The sequence below is a fragment of the Castor canadensis genome, chromosome 1, assembly GCF_047511655.1.
Source record: "Castor canadensis chromosome 1, mCasCan1.hap1v2, whole genome shotgun sequence".
Lineage (NCBI taxonomy): Eukaryota > Metazoa > Chordata > Mammalia > Rodentia > Castoridae > Castor > Castor canadensis.
In genome coordinates this window covers 2175253-2196427 of record NC_133386.1, presented here as the reverse complement: position 1 = coordinate 2196427, position 21175 = coordinate 2175253, and the positions used below count along the sequence as shown (strand labels likewise).

Sequence of the window (21175 nt, the reverse complement as noted above, 5' to 3'; positions counted from 1 at the left end):
CTGCTCCCACTAGCCAGGCCCTGGGCAGGTGGCCCTGGAACACCCTTGTGGTCCCTTCAGGTGGGGATAGAGGCAACATGGTACACTGTGTGAGCCACTGGCTTCTGCTTTCTTTCCTACCCTTGTGTATTCACCAGAGAGGAATCCCTGCTGCAATCCACTGTACAGAGGCAGCAGAATCAGGAGGCACAGACGTTTGTCTCGAAAAAGCCTGAAAGTTGACAGCAAAGTGGACCAGAAAGGGGGCGATGACCTCTTCTCTCCCTCACTCTTCTGCTGATTGTCTTCTAGAGGCTCCAGAAACATGGCTATCAGCAGGATTGCCAGGACACCGCTTCCTGAAAGGAACACACAGGCTTCAGATCCTGGGGTGGAGACACCTCACCAATTACCGCCCCCATGTCTTCCTGCTCTCCGTGAAGACTTAACTCAAATCCAGACTGAGGTGAAGACAGACATACCAAGCCTACCACAGCCTCTGATCCCAGATGTCAAGTTCACTTGACCATATGTGTATTGGTTCTAAAATTAACTTATAACTCATAGGTTTGCACCTGAAACCTGTCACAGTGGGCCAAGCATTGTCTTCATTAGCACAAGATGCAAAAACGTGGGAGGCCCAGCACCCTTAGCCAATGGCTCGGTTTCTCTTCTAGCTTTGAAGTGATTTCTATCAATAAGCAGCTGTTTTATTTTTTAGGGTAATACATCCATAAAGGTACCACTACACTTTTTGCTTATTTCAGATCTATTTGTCTAAAAATCCTCCTATAGGGACTGGTTGACATATTACAGTCTGTCCCTACTGTAATAGAAGCTGTAACGCGATCTATGTGCACCTGAAGAAAATGAAAATGGAGGGCTGTTTTTAATCCACAGATGGACAGGTCCCCCAAGACAAATGATAAAAGGAAAAGAAGGGTGTGCAGAGCTTCCAGTTGACGGTGCTGTCCCTTGATCATCATCACTATTTTCTAGTGTGGGGATGGAACCCAGGGCCATGTGTGTGCAAGGCAAAGGCTGCACCACTGAGCCATGTCCAGCCCCTCCTCTCGTTCTTAACAAGGCGTGAAGACAAAGCTCCTGACCATGCCTTCCTGACCTCTGGTTCCCATAGGGTGCTGGGCTCAGCTCCACCCAAGCTGACCTGTATCAGGCCTTTGATTTTTATGAAGGACACATCCCAAGGCCCTTATGAATTCCAGCACTCAAGGATGACCAAAATACATTTACATACCTTTCAAAATGATTCTTAAAAATGTCTAAATGTGTTCCCTTTAAAGTAGTAATAAATCTATGAACAGAGCACAGCCATGCATGAAAATATCAACATAAAATGTTCCCTTTAAAAAGCCTCTAAGAATAAGAATCAGGTGACTGTTAACTTCCTCTGGGCCACCACTTTTTCCGGGACTTGAGTTTGTACATCTTTAACTACCTGGAGGCCAGAGCCATTGATGTCACCCAGCCTTCCAGCAGGAGTCATTTGAATATTTCCTCAGAAGAAAATGACCGTGGATTGTCGGTCACTTGGGCATATTGAATCTACCAGTGCCCTGGTCCCCTCCGTGACGTGTATGAGGGTGACCACTAGAACTGTGGCTAATGGCTTCTGCACTGGACTCTGTAGGTGAGGGGGTAATTCCTTGTGACAGGGGCCCTCATCACACAACACTGGCCACTTCCATAGCAATCGCCTGAGGGTGACTCAGTTCCCACGCGTGGTGGGGTCCTGAGACGAGGAAGGTGTCCTCCTGGGCTGGGGAGAGAGTCCTTGAGTCAGGACTCTGCCCAGACGTGGACATGTACCTGTGTAGATACCCAGCAGCATGTAGATCAGCTCCTGGGAGGGGCGCTGGGTGCTGTTGGTGGCTGCTGTGGCCATCAGGCAGTCACTGGCTCCACAGAGCACGAGCTGCTCCTCTGGGATGGCCTCTGTGAAGTTGGAAGCAGACAGACGTGGTAAGAATGCGGTTGGAGGGGACATGGCCCCCTGATGTAAGAGGCCACGGTGAAAAGTGTGGCGGAGCCTCTGAGGCAAGGCAGCCAGACAGGTCAGAGTTGAAAGGCTTGGGGGTGCTCGTTCAAGAATCTCAGGAAGCAGCTATCATTAGCACACATCCACCAACTTGATTTTAGCACATTTTGTCGGAGAGACAGAGAATTACATCAGTGTTCTGCAAAGATACTAAGAAGAAAGGCATGGAACAGGGAGTGGGTATTTGTACTACTTTCTTGACATAACTGAAAAATTTCAACTTTTCAAATTAGTCAAAAAGAAACAAAGCACCGGTGTCAGGAACACTGGGTTCTTTTTCAAATTCACCTGCCCAGTTCCACAACCTGGGAAGGTGCCCTCGTTCCCTTTCTGTTTCTGAAAATGAACCTTAGTTCCTTTACCTGTTAAAAGAGTAAAGCTTGAAGTTGGGGGTATGGCTTGGTGGAAGAGCTCTTGCCTAGCATGTGCAAGGCTCTGAGTTCAATTCCCAGCATGAAAAAACATAAATAACATAATAAAGTTTGAACTACAAAAGCCTACGAGTCAGAATCAGGCCCTAATCTTTGCAGGGAGAGAAAGACATCATGAGACAAAGACTATCAGTGTTTGATGGTTTTCCTGATACAAATCTCATAATGAAAATGTCACAGAACCATCTAGGCTGGGGAGACGTGTAGCAAAAGAATGAGAAGGCAGCGTGGAAGCCAGAGGCACGGGCGGTGGAGAAACCCTGCCACAACCCCCACGCCTTTGCCTTCATGTTCCCTGACCACAGCTCACTTGGCCTGACTCTTAGACCCCCATTTCTGCACTCATGCACCAAGAAACAGATGCGGGGCTTCTGCTGTTCCTGCTGTCTCTTCTGTCTGGTTCTGAGTGGCCGCAGCCATGAGCAAGCTTGGCACGTGTTTTACCCCTGTGACTTCACTGCTCTGGATGCACTTAGCAAGCAATGGTCTCATGCAAGAAGGAGGTCTTGGCTCCCAAACTTCCCAAAGGAGAGGTTTGCCTCAGAGAGAAAGATTCCAGGATGGAGGGAGCAAAAGGACCCTGACAACAGGCAGAGGCCAGTGCCTTTCACCACAGGGAAGGCCACCTGTGGGAAACGAGGGATCGACTTCCTCTAGCTTTGGCTTCAGTCCTCAACACGGGCATCAAAAGGTACATGAAACGACATTGCTTTACATCTCTATCTGGTTGAGGTCTGGTAAAGACACCTGAATGCAGGCCCCAGGCACACATCATCCTCAGTTACAAAGTGAAGGGGCTTAACAATTCCATGGGGAAATGAGCCAGGCAAATGCGTTCTTAGGACAGTAATGACTCCAAGGACCAGATTTCACCACCAGGGACCCTGGTTCTCCCAATGGGGTCTCTTCTCCATGGTCCCCATGCTCCATGGAGACAGCTGGGGAGGAGATGGGTCTTCAGCCCCCTGACCATCCCCAGAGGAACAGGGACTACTTGACCACAGGGCACAGGCCAATGCCTTCACCTGTGGAATAACATTAGGTGCGTGTGTGACGTCAGTGACCCTCCTTCGTGATCGCCATGGAGACCCTTCTGCCCCTCTTCACTTTACCTTGAGTGGGAGTCTGGCCGAACACCAGAGACGAGATCAGGTTGCCCCACACTCCAGAAGACTGGAATATAAGGAAGAAGATGCCAAAATAGTGGTTCACCACATCTTTGCCGAGCTTGCCCACCTTCACGGCGTGGGAGTTCCCCATGACTGTGAGGTAGGTGGACTGAGCTGACCACAGGGGGGCGGCTCCCAGTCCCAGCAAGATGGAGGTGGGGATCAGTGTGTACCTGCAAAAGGAGACTGAGTGACCCTTCTGTCCCTGCCCCTGACAGGGTGAGGGACAGGGTTTGGTCACGGGTCCATCCTGCCCATGCTTCCCTGAGATGCACCCTGTACAGGTCAGAGAGTCCCTGTCGTTGTGGGGCCATGAAAGCCCCTGGAGTTTGAGGGAATGTTAGGGCCAGCATCGATTGCAGGAGGAGGCCAGCGCTGCGGGTCAGGAGGACAAAAGCTCCATCAGGGAAGGAGGGAAGAAGGGTGGTGCCATGCCGCCCTGCCACAGGAGCTGAGAAAGGAATCTGGGTGAAGAGCACAGTCTGGAACAGAAGCAGCCGACAGAGGTCAGGGGCCATGCGGGTCGCGCAGCTTAGCATTCGAGCCGGCCGGGAGCCGTACCAGTTGGCGTGGAAGTTGCCCAGGGAGAAGGCCACATAGAGGCCCATGGAGCCCGCGATGGTCCACTTGCAGCCGTATCTCTTGATGAGGATGGGCGGGAGGAACAGGGAGGACAGGAGGACAGCACTGTACAGTGAGCTGAGCGTCGCCACGCCCAGGCCGTGCTCGCTGTAGAGGCTGCTCTGTGGAAACAAGACCGGCCCGTCCATCAGTCTTCCTGCACCAAAGACGCCGAGGGCGAGGGGACAGAGCTGCCCCTGCCTCTGAGCATCGGGGAGGAGAAGCCCCGGGAGGGGGTCTCTCTCTGAGCAGGGGCAGAGAGCACGTCAGCCGTAGCTGCGCAGCAAAGCCCAGGCTCTTCTCATTGTTGCTGTTTTCCACGTGAGTGCCCGGCCCAGTTAAGGTGTGAAGTGACCAAAAGGTCAAGAGTAACCAGAGCCAGACTGGCAAAGGCAGTCATGGGGCAAAGTCTGACTTCTACTGCCAAAGAAACCTAGCACTATTGTTTCGTCCTCTTACTTCACTTGTAAGAGAAAAGGAATGAGAAGGAAGAGAGAGAAGGGAGGACGGGGAGGGGAAGAAAGGGGATGTGGAACTGGCGTCTCCTCCCGAACCATCTTCCTATGCCTCACTCTCTACCCCAGTCTGGTGCCCATGGTCACTTCAGCTGCACGAAGACGTTGGTGGGGTGTCCAACGTGGTCTAGGCAGCTGGTCAGACCCCAGAGTCAAAAAAGCAGCCACTATAGGGCTAGGTCCCTCAGAAAACCACCCTGTACCCATGTTGGCAGCTGGGGTGCCAGACACTGAAGTAAGTGCCTCTGCATTCATCGTCCCTCCAGGCTGGATCAGGTCTTAACCATCCCCCTGGGAAGATGAGGAAGGAGATAGGAAGTTCTGTGTAGTCAGACACATGGCCAGTTAATGGGATAGCAGGAAAAAAGTATTTCAGTGTCTGGTGGATATATCTGCTAAGGCTGCCCTAACAAAACACCAAGGCTGGGTGGCTCATCTTAGGAATTGATTTTCTTAGGTTCTGAGGCTGCAAGTCTGAGATCAAGGTGTCATTAGGGGTGGGTTCTCTTGGGCCTCTCTCCCTATCTTGCAGATATACACTGCTTCTCACTCTGCCCCTCCTGTGTCCTTCCATGGTCAGCCCTCTGTTTAGCTGTGTGGCAGAGACACCAATCATTTTAGGTTGGGACCCACCCCCTAATAGCCTCATTTTCACTCAGTCATCTCTTTAAGGTGATGCGGTCCTGTGGACTAGGACTTTTACAAATGAAATTTGGGGTGGGGTAAACAACCCAGTCCAGAACAATATTAAAATTCCCTCTACCTGGTCCCCCAACAAGGGAGATGAGGCACAGACTCACTGTGCCTCCAGACTCCATTTCCCAAGGCATTGCTCCCCCATACTGCCTTGTCTACCTTACTCCTTATTCCTTATGCCCTGAGGCCCAGTGGCCCCAGGCCAAGTGATGGGGCTGTTCCTTGCCCTTGGGTCCTGCCAGAGCTGGAAGAACTTGTTCTCTATTCTCTAGTTTTCTAGGAAGAAGTGGTCATACCAAGTGACAGCAGCTCGCACTCCCAGAGGCCCTACAGGAGTGCGGAGGTGCTGGTGAGAGTGAGGTGTGGCTGCTTATGGTCAAAGTGTGGTCAGATGCTGGCCGCGTGGCCCCAGAGGCCACAGCTTTCTGCTCACATTTGTCTGCAGCTCTGTGCCTGCACCAGCAGCCTAGGGGGGCTGCCAGCAACTTCTAAGGCTCTCCCCACCACCCTTCTCCGCTGCTTCTTCATCCAGGGCCCAATGTGCTGAGCCTCTTCCAGACACATGATTCTTCTTAAGTCTTCTGACCCGGCCAGGTCCCGACCCCCAGAGAGGCCTCTGCCTGCCACTGACATAGCCACAGGCGTCCCCTCTCTGTGTGGGCCTTCAGAAGGGACAGTGTTGATATCCACATTCTCCCGGAGTTCTCCTTCCAGAAAGTTCCTGGGTCCATTAGCACACGCTCAGTTCAACTCTGCACAAAGCAAATATTCTGCACACACGGATTTGGGGTGACACCACAAAGTTCTGAGGGAAGCTAAGCGCTGTGACCTACTGTGCTGAGAAAGCAGACTGTGCCTCGCCTTTCACACTGTTCCCTTTCAGACTGTGCCTTCTAGGAAACAAGACCCAGTGGGAGGGCCAAAGCTGAATCTGAACTTCCTTGCCAACCTACAGGTCCAGAGCGTTTGAGGACTGGTGAGACTGAACCTTTGATTCTGAGCCCTGAGTGGGCTTTCCTGATTCAGTACCGTGCATGTGGGAGGTGCCTACTCCTTGTGTCTGGTTGACAAACTATGCAGTACTGCACTCACTTGCCACCAGAAGCTCTAAGAATACCCCTTACAGGACAGCTCAGGTCATGGGGTGCAACCCCGAGTGGAGCGCACACCCGGGGGACAGTGATGGCCCTACCTACTTCCCAGCCAGTCCTTGGAGTTCTCTGGAGACCTTATTTCAAGTTTAAGATCAGATTTGACATGTAACTACCTCAGAAAGCACGTTAAATCTACCCTCAGGCCCATGACATCAATGATACAGACTGTTAGGGATTGTGGTTTTCAGATAGACTCATAGACCCAAGGAGAAAGAATTCCATAAACAGTTAAAAATGCAGACGATTTTCTCAGAGTTCACAGTTTTGCTTAAAGCAAGCTTGGTATCTATAGGATCTAGTGAGAGTTGGTAAATTCACATCACAGCCCTGACCACAAGGCCAAGGTCACGGAACCATAGAATCTGCAATGGTTTTCTAGTGTCTTCTGCTAACCACCCCAAAGCAAAGTGTCTTATCAAGCAACTAGGTCAAGCTCTTTGCCCTCCTGTGCAAGGGTCCAACACATACCACGCTGCCATGCGCCCTGCTGGACGATGAGCAGGAAGTGAAGATTGTGGGGTTTCATATAAAAACCACTGCTTCTTTCAGAGAATTGGGGAGGTGGGGTGATAGAAGGAAATCTCATTTAATTAGTGATCAGTGTCTGTGACCACGGGGATTCTGAAGTCTTACAGTCTGGAGTTAAGGTAACGTGACAGGCACACACTTACCTGCAGGTTCTGCAGGCCCCCGTAGGCAGTGAAGAGAAGGAGGAACCCAAAGGAAACCACAAGGACATTCTTCAGACTCCTTTCCATTGTGCTGGCCGAAGTGCCACCTATCAGGGGGTGTGAAGATTTGTCACTCCCTAAAAGAAACCAGTGGGGTACAGGAAATGGAAGCTGTACTAAGCGGTCCCAACCTCCCTCATCTGAGTTAGAAGTGTGGTGGTCATGACGGCTGCTGCTCACACCTGTGAGGGCTGCGTGTTACTCAGTCACCTTCCCACAGCCCATCTTCACCACTCTCTCTGGGGCAAAGGTTACAACTCTTAGCTTAGAAGTGATTGCACTTTCCCCCTATTTATTTCAGGTAGGTCTGGTCCTCTGGCAAAGTGAGACACCTCATCTTTTGTATGTGAGTATAGCTGTACCTTCGACGTCCAGAGAAGCAGTCAGTGGTGCAGAGTGTGGAGTGTTCTTCAGTCCTAAAGGAAAATGCATAAATATTAACTTCAACGTACATAGTTCAACTTCTGAAAAAGAATTGACATGCTGATAAGATCCCAGGGCCAAAGTCTGAGTATACAAAAGCTATATGATCTTACAATGTTACAATAATTTAAAATAACATGACTATGGCACTTTGTCAAGGATGCATTCTACACCATCATTTCATGTTACCAACAGTACTGAAATAAGTGCTGTTAGCAATCTTAGACCTGTTACAAGGCAGGACACAGTTTCAGCAAAACTCAGTGATTTGGTATTTCTGGCCCAAATCAGCAGCCACCAGCCACGTGGACCATCAAGTCCTGACACACAGCTGGTGCAATGGTGGCACTGAATTCATAACTGCCTTTCACTTAGTTAATTAAAATTTAAATAGATTCATGTGGCTAAATGTGATTATTTCCAAAATTCCGTGACATCAGCCATTTCTGTCTAGTTTAGACCTATAAGGTAAATCTTCCAGCTGGTCACTGACATGTGGGAAGCAGGCCACACCATTTGTAATGACACCAATGAAGGGGATAAGACTCTGTGGCTTAACTTATTCCTATGACAATAAGAGTTTTATGAAAATAATGACTTCATAGAATGAGAGCAACACAGTCTAGTAAGACACGCTAACCATGGAAGCAGCCTCAAATCCTAATTCTAGCTCCAGACACCTTGGGTGAGTCAAGCTACTCTCCGAACTCCAGTTTTCTTTTGAAAACAGAGGTTGCAAAGTGCAAGAAGCTCATTGCGTTGGAAGTCCTTGGTACTTGTCTGAAACTGGTAGTCACCAGCAAACGTCCACTTTGACTTTCAGAGAAAGATGACTTGGAGTATTTAAGGAAATAGGATACTCAGCATAGCATGGCCTTTCCTTCACAATGCATGCGATCAGTTGATGAATTTTGAAACTTTTTATTTTTTGGCAACACGAGTGGACTCCACCTCTGGCTTGTCTATGATTACCCACAAATGACTTGTGTCCTGACATGAGAACTTCTGATGTTTTCTTTTAGCATCTGCTGTTCTTTCTCCCTTGATTGCTTAAACTTAACAGGACCATCTTCGGGAGTTTGCCACTGGCCCAAGAACAACTCCCAGTAGCTTCTGCCCCAGGTTCCCACAGCCCATTGGGGTCTCCTGAGAAGCTTCACAACTGTACAAAATCCCTTTGGAGATCTGTTGTCACTTTGCAAGTCACACTCCATCTGCTAGCTGTCCTCCTTCTAGTTGGTGATTAATTTCTGGCTTTATTGCTTTAACCATTCCTACCTTTTCTCCCTCCTTCCTAAGCCCTGCTTTATCTGTGCTGAGGGATTTTAAGAATAAGCACCATTGCTTACAGTCCAGGAGAAGGAGAAGACACTTTGAACACGGATGTGTGCAAGCATTGCCCTTACCAAATTCTTAATGTGAGGACAGTGTTAGATGCGGTCACCAATGGTTTCTTCATAGCCCAGACCCTGACACTGTCGTCACCTCACGGGCACATTCCTGCCCATGTTTACTTGGATGAGGGAAGAGAGCAGCAAATTCTGGATGCCCAGAAGCTGTTTTACCGTGAGAGACGGTGCAGTGGTATTGGCAGAGTATCCCAGAGCTATAAACCAGACCAGTGTTGACCTCCACAGGGCTGGAGGGATTTAGATACAAACGGCTCAAAAGTCCCAGTGATCATTTCATTTCTGAAGTTAGCTTGCGGGGGGGGGGTGCGAATAAAGGGGGGAGAAATGACCCAAACACTGTATGCACATATGAATAAAATAAAAATTAAAAAAAAATAAAAAATAAAGTTAGCTTGCACACCTGATCTTGAGAAAAGGGATGGTTTCATAGATCTGTCTGCTCAGATCTAACGGTCACCTACTATATGCTGAGGTGAAGGACCCAGTGCTGGTGTGGAGCTGGAAGAAGGAATGGCCTACAGAACCTCAGGACACTGCAAGTGATGTGGCTGGCCACTGGATGCCACTCTTCTGCCACCACCGAGTTCACCAAGCGCTCCAAGGGTTTTGAGTGCTACAGAATTCTTTTGCAATCAGAAAACTTCCTGCTAAGAAGGAAATGATGGCTCTTAATTTAAGGGAAGTCCAATCAGTGGTTTGCTCTTTAAAGAAAGTACTCAGGTAAGCAAATAAATGCCAATTTTCTTGACGTTCACATCTGAAATTTAAAAGAGGCACTAAAATTCATGTCTCCTATCCATTAGCCACATTTTACCTATAGAAAGAGGGAAAATGATTAAAGGAGTAGAAAAGTTATTGTCTCTGCTAGGAATTCTCCCACTGTGGAAAACAATTTGATCCTCCTCTCTCTCCCCCTCCCCCAGCCCCTCCCCCCCTTCTCGTTTAAGGAAGAATGGTCTGTATCAGCACAACTATGGCTGAGGAAAAGACCACCTCAGCAAATATCCCAGAGTTTATATAACCTTAGAGCAGACTGACAACCCTGCCGGAGCACAGTGGGATGTGCAGCTGTGGTAATGGCCCTGGTTGCACAGACCACTGCCTGAGTGGAAAACACTGGCCTCTTCCTCAGCAAGACATGGCTGACGACAGTCTGAGATGGTGTGTAAGGACCTCGGCAGAGCCCTTCAGCTACATTCCCCCATAAGAGGGCAGAGACCTGTCTTATGACAAACACCTGAAATGAAGCTTCTCCTGTCCTTACAATATTGATGAGCCATGTCTGATGCTCTGGGATTCTGAGGCTTGCTTTTCTGGATCGTTAGCACATGCTTCCACTGGCTACATTCGAAGGGACTGACCATTCAATCAACCTTGACCGAGGAGTCTGCTGACACCTCCCACCACCGTCCCCCATTCTGCTCCATAGGAAGAAAGCGGCTGTCTGCAGCTTATCACTGCCTTCCCCAGTCCCTGCCATGGCAGCGTTAGAGGAGCCAGGGCTCAGAAAGTCTTTACTGCCCCACTCTGGTATTCCGCGGATAGACGAGGCCTCTAGTGCAGGACACACCGCTGCATGCATAACGAGTACCTTTGTAAACGCATGGCTCCTTTTCTCTTTCCAATGAGCCTTCCACTGCCCAAGACAGAGGACCCACTTCTGCGGGCATGTGCAAGTATTTCCTGAGACCCTGCTCTGGCCAGGTGCTAGAACAGTCAGCAGTCCTGTGCTCAGAGGCACTGAATTCTAGACCACAAACACCTAAGCAAACAGGGAAGTCAAACAAAACCAGACTGTAGTAAGCAAAAACAGACGATAGACCAAAAACAGAGCAGGTAACAGGAGAGAAATTTGGGCCGGGGACACACACACACACACACACACATACACAGCCATCTCCACAAGCATGGCAGAAAGCACCCCCGCCCCGCCCGGCCATGGAGAGAGCAGCCCCACTCCACAAACGCTCATCTTCACAGATTTTCTGACAGCAGGAACTGAAAGGCCCAGCTATGCAGCCAAGGAGGAGCCCAGCAAACTGGAGCAGGTGGCTCTTTGGATTGGGTGAGACGCATCCAAGTGCCCTGAGGTGCTCAGGAGCAGGACCTGAGATTGGGAAGTGAGGGCAAATACGTCCAGAGTTCCTAGACAAGGGGCAAGGCGTGGTGATCATGCTGCAAAACTCCCAGGACAGCTTTGGCCCAAGCTCCATGGTGCTCACATATCCATAAAGCCAGCACTTTGTCCCTCACTAGATAACCTGTGTTGATTTACCTAGCTTTGTGGCCTCCTTCGTTTCGACTGCTCCCTGGCACGCAGCTTCTTAAGTCTTGAGAGTGTCGGAATACTGAGGCATTTCCAGGTTGGGTTTTGAATGCCCTGTTCAGAATGACTCTTTTCAAAAGCACATTGGGAAATCACGGTTGGGCAACACTTGTTTTTGCACCAGCAGGTGGCAAGTCCTGATCGTGAAGTGCAGCCTTCTCAGCAACACACACGAGAAATGAAGGAGCTGTCCTCGGAGAAGTCTGGGGTGCAGAAGGACCAACTGAGGAAGTGCTTGATATGACCAAGTGAGGCCATTTTGCAATGCTGAAAATCAGCGTTGAGTTTCTATAAAATATAGGATCCACTTGCTCATGAAAAATCACGTAATATGTAGACTCCATATATAATATAGGTTCATTATAGGCTCGTTGTACACAGGTGTGTGCTTGTGTGTACACCTACATACAATGAGTCTAAACTGACATCAAACTCTTCTCTGGACAACAGCATTCTTTGTTTGACACACCTGTATGATATTTCTATATCTGTAGGAACCACATCTAATTTTTAAAAGAACAGAAAGTTCTTAAGCAAAAGACACTTTTTAAGAAGTTTTCTTATAAAGAACCATAAAATTAGACGAAAACACTACCTTACTCTGAACAGTCCTCACCGGCTCGGCTGTGTGCCAGGCCATACTTCAGGCTTCTTCCCAGCTTGGCAAATAGGCCAGGCCAGAAGGAGTTGCCCTCTTTCATGGGTGGCCTGTGTTCATAGTTGACCTGCTTCCCCCTTGGGTGTCTCTCAGGATCCCCACCATGGATGCACAAGGCAAATGTGAGGGAGAGAAGAGGCAGAGACACTTACGGCCGTGATGGAGCGGGGCCTGCGCGGCCTGCACTTCAGAGCTGGTTCGGCCTTCCCTCCTGTCCTTCCCAGGGCTCTCTCCGGGCACATGGGCGCCTCAACCGCCAGCTGCTGTCTGTGTTCATTTAGGCTCAGGCTTGCTTCCCCTCCGGATGGGCAACTCCTTTGGGCCTGGTCTGTTTAGGATGATCTGGGAAGGAGCCAGAAGTGTGGCTTGACCCTGGATGAACCCCAGGGGACAGCTGTGCAGATAGGGATTGCTCTCAAACTGTGTGCCCTGAACACAGAGGTGGCATGTAGCAAAAACAAGCTGGGCCCTTCCCCACCGCCTGAACCAACGGCCAGGGCTGCTCTGGGGTGGCCCACAAGACAGGGTTGTCAACTGTCTTTCCTCGGGACAGGTAGCCTCATACCTGTCCATCCCACTTAGTTCACCCCTCTACTATGGGGCCGCCTAGCAAGGCCCAAGGCTGAGGTGGCTGGATGACCACAAGGGTGGTCAGTGTTCGTTCAGCTGAGGAAGAAGTTAAGCTGATGATGTGGCCTGAGCCAGGATTGTGACTCACAAGGGACAGTAAGGGTCCTGTGCTCGCAGCGTGATGTGGGAGGGGTTTGCCTTTGCAGGCCTGGGTCCATCAGCTGTAGTGCATGAGCACCTTTCCAGGGTGAGGATCCAGGAGCCTCTGTACTGGAGACTGCAAATGCGCGAAGGCAGCTGAGGTGTGTCAACACACCTGCTGGGTCCATTGGCCTTCCAAGTACCGGATGGTGTCTTTGCCCTTGGAAACGGTCTGTGTGCAGGCACTGCTGGCTCATTCAGTTAATCCTAACACTCCACGTCTTTCTTGCCCAGTGCGTTCAGTTAATGGCATTGGGTTAACTTATGCGTTCCTGTGCCCCAAACCACTGTTGCACCTCCCCCACTGGACAACAGGGGCTCTGCTTTGTGAAACAGAATGAGCGCAAGGGCCCAGCAGCCAGGGTGGACAGTCCAGCCCTCCTCCACCAGCAACTTTTCTCTGTACACCCCTCACTCCCCTCCCCGGCCTGGGTGTTTTAATGTTGTTTGGAAAACATTTGCTCCACTACCTTCAGTGCTGCGTTTCTTTTACTTTGCAGGAACTGAGTGTGTCTACAGTTCCTTTCCGTATGCTGCCTCACAGATGTCCATCCTCGTGGACCATGGGAGGAAGTTCTACATCAAATTAACCTCAAGTACACAAAAGAACAATTCCTGTGCTCCAGTGAAAGGTCCGTATGAGTTTGGAAATGCCTGTGAACTTCTCTTGAAATCTCTGTCCATCTCCAGTGTGTTGAAGAGTCTTGACATTTTGATCTGCAAGAGCTAATGAGCCTTGAGTCAAAGGCAAGGTGGCCTGAATATGACAGGCACGCTGTCCTGGGTCTGCACCTGGCTGGCACTAAGAAAACATTTGTTGGATTTAGTAGAAGATAGAGACTCCACCAAAATAAAGATGGTTCACTCAGTAAGCATGACTATTCCCAAAAGGAATCTAACTTTCTGTGAGATTCTGAAATCATTTACCACAAGGAAGAGCTGATTTATCTTCGGGTATCTTCCAAATGACTGTCATTTTAGCATCTTGTGAATGTTGATCCTGCTTTTGGAAGTTCTTCCTTGTGACCAGCTCCCAACAGCTAAATCGTCATCATTTCTCTTTGAACATCAGGAGGGCCTTTACCTAGTCTCTGATTCATCAGACCTTAGTGTGAAAACTAAGATCTGTGTTTGTGTGTGTGTGTGTGCGTCAATTCTGGCATTTTCTAGACCTTTCTCTTTGATAGTCAATGCAGGGGAGGAAGGGATATATATAATAGGCACAGTTTAGGGCTCAGTTTGTCACAAGAATAGTTTCCCATGTACCTCCAACTGGCCCCTTTTCCCTCCACCTCACCCACCCTCATTTTTCATATGTGGAATCCACACGTCTACTGATATTTAGGAAGCAAAAAGTTCAAAGTGAGGCTCCCTGCCCTTGCACATCTAGTAAGAGTGTTGTGCTCACTGGCAATATTGAAGTTTGCCTGTACTTAGGCTCCAAGAAAACAGTTTGTGAGAACTCCAAACCTCTTATTTGCCCAAGCCTCCCCTCTTCATCTGTGTACAGGACAGGGCTTGTCACAAAGAAAGCCCACCTCCCTGTGACTCAGTTGAGACTGTGTCCACGTGTTCTCCTGTCTCCATGATCACCCCTAACTCACCAGGGGCAGGCCACGCCCAGACCCTCTAGGGCCTGTTCTTTGTCCCATGGTTGGCTAGCTGAGATTAGAACTATTTGATCCCCTAAAACTAGCAAGACACAGAGAAAAGCATTTCCTGGTCAGATGATGAGTTGAGATGTCACCAGCTCCAAGTCGCTCCTCTGGAACCTGTCTCCCTCCCTGGAAGGTCTAAGGGCAGGCATCTGCTGAGGTTCCACCCCTTCCCTCTGAGTCCCTCTCTAAAGACTCAATCTCCTCAGCTGGCTAGTTTTGCCTTTGGCAGGACACATTCATTTGCAAAAGACTCCAAAGGAAGACTGCGAAGTCTCCAAACTGCATTTCTAGTTGGTAAGAAGAGCGGCCAGCTGCACGACTGGGTGTGGGGCTGTTTCATCCCCCAGGGTTGCTTAAGCCTTTTCTCTAAACAAGGAACAAAACTCCTCCTGTCCTCTGGGAGGAATGTGCAAGGTGAGCCCAAAGACAATAGAGTGGTGTGGCCCAGAGTGTGTGGCCCAGCCCAGCCCCCGCTAAAAGACTGGGGTGCCATGGCAGGGTGGATAGGTAGGGCTTCCAAAGGGCCACTGTCCAGCTTCACCTGCCAGGAGAAAAAACCCTCTTCCATGGAGACCAGGACCGCAACCCTTCCTCAAGCACTCTTGGCCGAGACTGGATGCACCAAAGCCAAGTCACATCTCCCTTTGCCACAAGTGAGGTGACAGTCGCACCTTGGAAGTGTTTCATGGAGCCCTGCCCCTCCGAACTCATGTCCCCCTCTACCTCTAGAGCTCACCTTGTGAGGGTCCTTCCATGCGGAGTGAGCACTGGAGCTCTGCTCTGATGCTGGGATCCTGGCTGACTGTTGTCCAAAATAAATGTGGCTACCTTATCTTGATCTCAGCCTGGGTGGCAGAAGCCTATGATCTGATCTAAGGATAACGAGACAGCTCCAGTAGAGGAGGACAGATGACCCCAAGGGCTCCCTCCAAGGATGATCCTGGTCAGAGCATGTCCTCCCGAGGCTCCTCTGCAGAAGGACCCCCAGGCCTCATCTTGGCAGGACACCTTCTGAGTAGTTATGGCCACTTTGGCTTCAGAAGGAATCCCTTGAGAATGTGTTGATTTGCTTGTTTGCTTTGCTCAGAGAAGTGAATATAGCTGGATTTACCGTTGCAGACGGTGGTGCATGCAGACAGAGATAAACGTGTAGCCTCTTTTGTTACTGACACAGTAAGTCTGAGTTTAGGGATCCTTGATAGGTGTTACCTTGATTAGGCAGGTTACCTCCCAACCATTGCTCTATTTACTTAACAATAACGCACATATGATTTTTCTAATTCCACCCTAAGCAAAAAGCTCTTTCAATTCTCTGACAGTTCAAAAGCAAAATCCTTAGGAAAGAAAGAAGTAGGTTAGGGTTAGTTTGAGCCAAGCAGAAAAACCCTAGATTAATTCAACCCAAGGCAGATGTTCAGAGGGCAGGGCACACACATCCCACAGCCTGGCCCTATAGATGGAGTAGGCCAGATGCCTGGGGGAGGACTGTACCCTGTGCCGGTCCTGTCACTCAGCCATTCTCCTTTTGGTGCGAGGTCAGAGGGCTCAGCTTCCCTCTGAAGGAGCCTCACTGTGTGTGTGGCTGTGAGGGACAGTTCACCCCTTCAGTTCTGTGTTCATTTGTCACCCACAAGCCAGGCAGAGGTCATTCTATCTTTTTAAACTCTGAAAATACAATATCAATACTTGCTATATGATGGGCTCTGAGCAAATTTATAGTTAAAAAATCAGTTTTTAATCTTAATTGGCTATGAATTTTCAGTTGTGGACTCTTTCAGTGTTCCCATCATATTCTTCAACTTGACTCAACTCAGCACACCTCTGACCAGAAGCCGGTTTCGTCCCCATCTGAAGCCAGTTATGTTTTGATCTGCCTCATGGTCCCATTGGCAGCTCATCATGTCCCAGAACCATGAGGCATGTGCAAAGTCTGCCCCTTGCTGGGCTTCACTGGGGCTGGTGGGCATGAGTCACTGCCACAGCTCGTTTTGTTACCTTGGACGGGCTTTCCAGCGGGGCCTCTTTGTACTACCTCTTACCTGCCCCCCTCCATGCCATTTCTTGGTTCATGCAGAGTATCTATCAGGTGCGGGTGACATGCTGGGGACTGGGCAAGGAGCCAGAGACAGAGGTGTGAGCAGCTTCAATCCTCAGTCTCAGGGACCTCATAGCTGATAGGAAATACAGTTTTCTGGATTTTGTACTGTGGTGTGCTATAATTCTATAGAGGATAAACCTACAGGTACTATTGTGCCAGCTAGAAGGTGGAGTCCAGATGTAGGAGCTGGGGTCTGGAGAATGACATATCCGTTGAAACCTGCGGGATGCTGGGTAATCCTGAGGGATGCTGGGTAAACCTGTGGGATGCTGGGTAAACCTGTGGGATGCTGGGTGGAACAAAAGGAGCATTCAAAGAAGAGGGAACCATGTCAAAATAACCACGGGCAAGAGAGCTGCAGCTCACAGAGCCAATTAAAATCATTCAGCACAGCTGGTGGGAGGCAGGGCCAGGACTCAGGGGTGAAGGGTCAGACTGGAGACTAACAGTAACCTGGCCAATGGCAGAAGCCCTGGGAAGAGTTGGGCTTCCTTAGGATCTGTCAGCAGGAGGAAGGTCAAGGTTGCACTGCCTGACATCCACCCCCATCTCTGCCTGATTTTACATCTGTCTTAATTCATAGGCAGAGTGGTTGTAAAGTAGGATGTGATTCTACAAATGTTTTCTGCTATTCTCATGTTTAATTTAACAGAAATCTTGGCCACATTTTGACATGAGCAGGTATACATCTGCCGTTATCTTTGTGACGAGGTGTGGCTATTCAGCAAGCATGATCTCATACCATTTTGAAAGCATGTGCATGTCTCTGTAGAAGAAACTTATAGAAATGGAACCGCTGAGCACACACATGTTAAATTTTGACTTTAGCCGGCATCCCTGGGCTCACACCTGCAAGTGCCACTTGGCCCAGGCTTCCCAGGCACTCCCCACACCAGCCATCGGTAGTGCCCGGCCAGCCATGCCACTGTGGGAAGAGATCTCTGGTTGTCTTACTGCTCTCTCTTTAGTTATAAGTAAGACTAAGCACCGTTTCCTACACATGAGTCACTGATTCTTTCTTTTCCTGTAAAGTGGATTTCCAAAGCCTTCCTATTATTTTGTTAAGTCTTTTTCATTAATTTCTAAAGGTTTATTGTATTTTAGGAAAGTACTCCTTTTTAGGGCATATTTGGCAATATCCAGATTTTTAAATTTAATTTATAATAACAGGTAAAAGTATGCATTTTTTATTATGATAAGTAAAACCATTGCAGCTGAGCATGGTGGTGCACACCTGTAATTCCAGAACTCTGGAGACTGAGGCAGAAGAATCAAGAATTTGAGGCCAGCCTGAGCTGCATAGCAAGATCCTGTCTCAAAAAAAAAAAAATCCCTTTTCTTTTATTACAAGTTTTTTCAGAGCTGAGGATCAAACCTAGGACCCCGTATATGTGAGGCAAGTACTCTAGCACTGATCTACACCACAGTCCCTTATGTTACAGTTTTTTAAAACTGTTAAATCCATGATCAACATGGAATTCATGCTGGTGAAGTGGTAGGGTATTTTTTTCAAATCACCAGCCTTTTGCCTCAACAAGATCTATTGAATCATCCATGCTTCCACATCATTTTCAATGCCAACTTCATCGTGAATTTCATTTAATAGACATATTTATGCATAGAACATTCTTCAGGACTCTTTTTTGTCTGTCCCCACACAGCGCCAGGCTGTTTAGGTCACTCAGACAGTGTGGGGATGCACTTGAGTTTCAGTGTCCTAGATGTGTTTGAGAAGCTTCCTCAGTGGAGATCGGCACACACATGTTCCTTTGCTTTTCTTTTTCTTTATTTTATTTTCTTTCTTGCTATGTAGGTCAGGCTGACCACAAACTCATGAGCCTCCCGCCTCAGCCTTGGCACTGAGATTACAGGCGTACACCATACTTGGTGGGCATGCAGAATGTGTTGTAAGAACACTAAAGGACAGGACCGCAGGGCAGGTCACGTCAAGGGGAGGGGAGGTAAAGGAGGGGGAGATGGTTGAGGTGCTTTCTACACGTGTGTGAATATGGAACCCTGAAACCTGTCAGTCATTCTAAGAAGGAAGAAGGGAAAAGGGAGAAAATGGAGGGGATGAGCCAAACAAGGGACATTGTACATTGCATATATGGAAATGTCACAATGAGACTCCTGTACAGCTATTATATACTAATAATATATATATTATACATATATAATACATATATAATTCATGTATGCATAAATAGAAAAATAGATATAGTTCACACATAGATCTATAAACACAGAGACATGGTGAGAAAAATTAGATTAAGATGAGTATCTACACTACTTTATATCTTATAAACATCTTTCTTATATGTGATCAGTTCATTCATTTACTAGAAAATATTGGCTATCTTCTAGGTGTCAGGCACTTTTTATTGGAATGTATTAGATTGTACAGAACAAGGGATTTCAGCATGACATTTCTATACGTGCACAGAATGTATTTTGATCACATTCATCCTTGTTGTCATGCACTGTTATTGGCAATGAGACAAATAAGTAAATAGCAAAATGTCCAAAGATCCCATTTTTGTGAAACGGAGAAAGAGAGCTGTATATTTCTTAAAATCATTGCAAATCATTCAGTCCGGTTGATACCCACTGCCCTGGTACAATCTAAAAGCACCCATTTCCACTCTCAAAGTGGAACCCAGCAGACGCAAGGTTTTTGTGATCACCTTATAAATAAAGTGAGCACATATGTGGTTGTGAAGGACGGAAGGACAGACTGCAGGAGGTCCCAAAAGGCCATAAGTGGTCAAGGAGACACTTCTCTTCCCTAGGAAATGCCTGTTTGCATCTGAAAGACATCTCTGCCATCAGGCAATGCAAAAATAGGCTATAAAACCCACTCCCCACCCTGACCCTTGGGATCACCGGTTTCCGGGTCCCCCTGCATTCTCCAATATACAGTCTTTCTCTTCCCTTTCTCCAACTAAATTCTCTACAAATAAAATCTTTCCGGCCTCTGCTGTTAGAGTCTGTCTGTGCTTTCATCCTCAGAGCAGGCTCAAGAACCCTGAGCATCTGAAATTCCTGCGCGTGTCATCCGTGCATCATATTTGGCGACACACAAAGGGACCAGCCTTCACCTGAGGTCAGTATAGGTTGTGCCAAACTGGGAAAGACTGCCTAAGAATGTGACCGTGAGCATCCAGCACTCCGGTGGAGTCTGTTTTCCAGGAGAGACCCCCTACCACAGCCTAGCTACAGTGGAACTCTCAGGTCGACCTTTTCTCCCTCTCTCTCTGTCTTGTTAAGGAGGGTTTCTTCCTTGGGAAACTGAGGAAAAGGTCTGAGCCCACTACAGCTGTACGGCAGGTAATCTGAGGAAACTCAGAGGCCGGGCAGGGGTTTGTACTGTGCTGCCAATGCTACATGGGCGGAGCTCGGCTTCAGTGCACCGAGGCTTTTTCTTTTTTCCTCTCCTTAAATGCTAACACTCTCTTTCAAGATCTGACCAGCTTAAGGGGAGGTCTGAGAACAGCAGGTGGAAAGGAAAGTTTGTCTTCAAGCACAAAAGGTGTTCTGGCCAGGGGACTCCCCGGTGTCACCCAAAGGCTGGAGACAAAACTTTTTGACCTGCCCTGAGGCCCCAAAGGTGGCTAAGTCTTGGACCTCTCCAGCCATGTCCATGGCAAACAGACAATCAGATCTCTCATGCTTTCTTCATGGTTTCCATGGCCCGAGAGTGGAGGTCACCTCTTGCTTCCAGTGCTGCAGTACTGCCTTTGGCAGGATGGACCTGGACAGCAGGGATGATCAATAATCCCTCATGCATTGAGCCTGGAAACTCTCTTTTTCCCCAACCCTCAGCCTCTCCTTCCCCTTTCCCAGGCAGTTCAGGATGAGTGTCCCCCTCCCCGCCTTTGCTGTAAGTAGCAGTGAGCTTCTTTTTTCAGAAAACTTGGGAAAAATCCCTACAGGCATCAGAAAATGCTACTCTCCAATTTAGGTTTAACTGTCTTTGTCAAGCATCAGATTAACTGGTTAAACAGGTTCCGCAGCCTGCAGTCAGGGAAAGAAAAAAAAAAAAACAGTTAAAAGGCAAAAACCTCAGGTCTCCGTTTTTGCCCCTTACCAGAGCAAAAGCCTCCAGATGCTCTCTCTCTCTCTCTCTCTCTCTCTCCTTTCATAGAAAGCATATATGCCTCACAGGATATATAGGGGGACAAAAGTCTACTTCATCAGGAGTCCCCATCCATGCCTCTACAGGGGTCCTCCTTCTGGCCATGCAAGCCCTCTTGGTTACTTTGATAGAGTTATTTTTTAAATTACAAGCATTCAGCTGGTAGAGGGGAACCAGGCCTACCTTTGTCATAGTGCAAACAGACAAGTCAAAATAGATGAGAGATTGGTCAAAGATCATCTCAGGGGGGTGGGTGCAACTGAGGATCTATAAATCCTCCATGACTTTACTCACAAGTGGCAGTGGAAGAAGCAAGGGAGAGAGAGAGGCCCTCTCCCA

The 21175-nt window shown here is 48.6% G+C and overlaps 1 protein-coding gene across 7 annotated transcripts in view; it reads right to left on the bottom strand.

Annotated features, from left to right (window-relative positions):
• Positions 1-21175, bottom strand: part of Unc93a (unc-93 homolog A) — a 51139-nt gene that overhangs the window by 15244 nt on the left and 14720 nt on the right. The window contains exons 1-8 of one of the 7 annotated variants that reach the window (XM_074070379.1): positions 11466-11585; positions 9591-9837; positions 7718-7771; positions 7296-7402; positions 4200-4381; positions 3582-3811; positions 1810-1935; positions 121-338 (exon numbers count right to left, since the gene is read on the bottom strand). In XM_074070379.1, coding sequence (XP_073926480.1) covers positions 121-338; positions 1810-1935; positions 3582-3811; positions 4200-4381; positions 7296-7402; positions 7718-7771; positions 9591-9618 — 945 coding nt within the window. In that variant the 5' untranslated portion in view covers positions 9619-9837; positions 11466-11585. Of the gene's footprint in view, positions 1-120; positions 339-1809; positions 1936-3581; positions 3812-4199; positions 4382-7295; positions 7433-7717; positions 7772-9590; positions 9838-11465; positions 11603-12326; positions 12438-21175 lie in introns of those variants that run through there. The other 6 variants (XM_074070417.1, XM_074070399.1, XM_074070419.1 and 3 more) reach the window with 6 other exon arrangements.